Source organism: Salvia splendens, chromosome 5 (genome assembly GCF_004379255.2).
Source record: "Salvia splendens isolate huo1 chromosome 5, SspV2, whole genome shotgun sequence".
NCBI classification, from domain to species: domain Eukaryota; kingdom Viridiplantae; phylum Streptophyta; class Magnoliopsida; order Lamiales; family Lamiaceae; genus Salvia; species Salvia splendens.
In genome coordinates this window covers 34,972,921-34,974,163 of record NC_056036.1, presented here as the reverse complement: position 1 = coordinate 34,974,163, position 1,243 = coordinate 34,972,921, and the positions used below count along the sequence as shown (strand labels likewise).

At 40.0% G+C, this 1,243-nt stretch overlaps 1 protein-coding gene across 1 annotated transcript; it reads left to right on the top strand.

The window, feature by feature from the left end:
• The first annotated feature begins 253 nt into the window (after positions 1-253).
• Positions 254-694, top strand: LOC121804181. Its single transcript, XM_042203713.1, has one exon. It carries the CDS (start codon positions 254-256, stop codon positions 692-694), a length of 441 nt encoding a protein of 146 aa, XP_042059647.1.
• The last annotated feature ends 549 nt before the right edge of the window (positions 695-1,243 follow it).

Sequence of the window (1,243 nt, the reverse complement as noted above, 5' to 3'; positions counted from 1 at the left end):
AAGTAAATAAAATCATCGAATGAATTGGGAGTTGCTTTGACAAAGAATGAAATGAGACTTAGTAACACAGTCAAGCAAACACTTATTTAATACTCTTGTTTATTTTAACCAAGAATAAAATGTCCTCCGATCACCATCTAAGCAGTAACTCCTTATTTGGTTACACTAATGTGTATTGTCAAATTTATAATTATTCAACACTAAAGCTATTGCCACTGAAATTCATCCACAACATCTTGAAAACAAAAAAAAAATGGCAACTCCGGTGGGCAAAGTGCGCGTGGAAGCAATTCAAACAGTGGTTCCAACAAAGCCAACAGATCCACGACAATCGCGCAGAATCACGGTTTCACAGAATGCGGGATCGGCGGCGGTGCTGCAGCGGCGCTTCCACCTGCTCCTCTGCTACAACAAGGGCTCCTCCGAGGACTCTGGATGGCTGGTTGCCGGGCAGATTAAAGAGTCTCTCGGAAGAGTCCTGCATGACTACCCCTTGCTCGTCGGCAAGCTGCGCTGGTGCGACGCTGATTTGGAGAACGTGTGCACTGATTCCGGCACTCGAATGGTGGAGACCAAGGCGGAGATGGCGTTGGCTGGTTTCGTCAAAATGGAGGAAAAGAGAGAGGATGAAGCTGAGCTCGTTTTCTGGGGGGATGTTCTTCAACATACCCCTCAATTCCGAAAATGCCCTTGAGCTATTATTTTTAACAAAAATCTGAAAATTTGTTTAACTTATAAGATTAAATTAGACTAACAAAATGTGTGGCTGAGATCTGTTCTCTAGTTATACACTTAATATTAGTTATACTTTGATCACTACCCTATATATATATATATATATACATATAGGGATGTATTCATTTCCTTTTCCTATATTTCCTCCTTTTTCCTTCTTAATATCAGCCATTAGATTAGAGAAATGGACGGTCAAGATCAACATTGGGTAATTAATCCCGTGTTGCATTATTTGTCCTATTTTGTGCATTATGAGGGTACAATAGTAATCTAATAATGGCTGGAAACCGCTACGAATAATGCACCACATGGTCACGAGTAATGCATATAATTGACTATATAATGCACAATATGTTAACTGCAATGCATACGAATAAGATGTACCATGTTATGATGTTTGGACACACGTTTCTTGTTTCCCCTAAGGGTTTAATAAGCTTAGGGGCTAGGGTATAGTACGTAGACACGTATGTAATCTTCACATGGTAACGAGTAATGGATATAATTG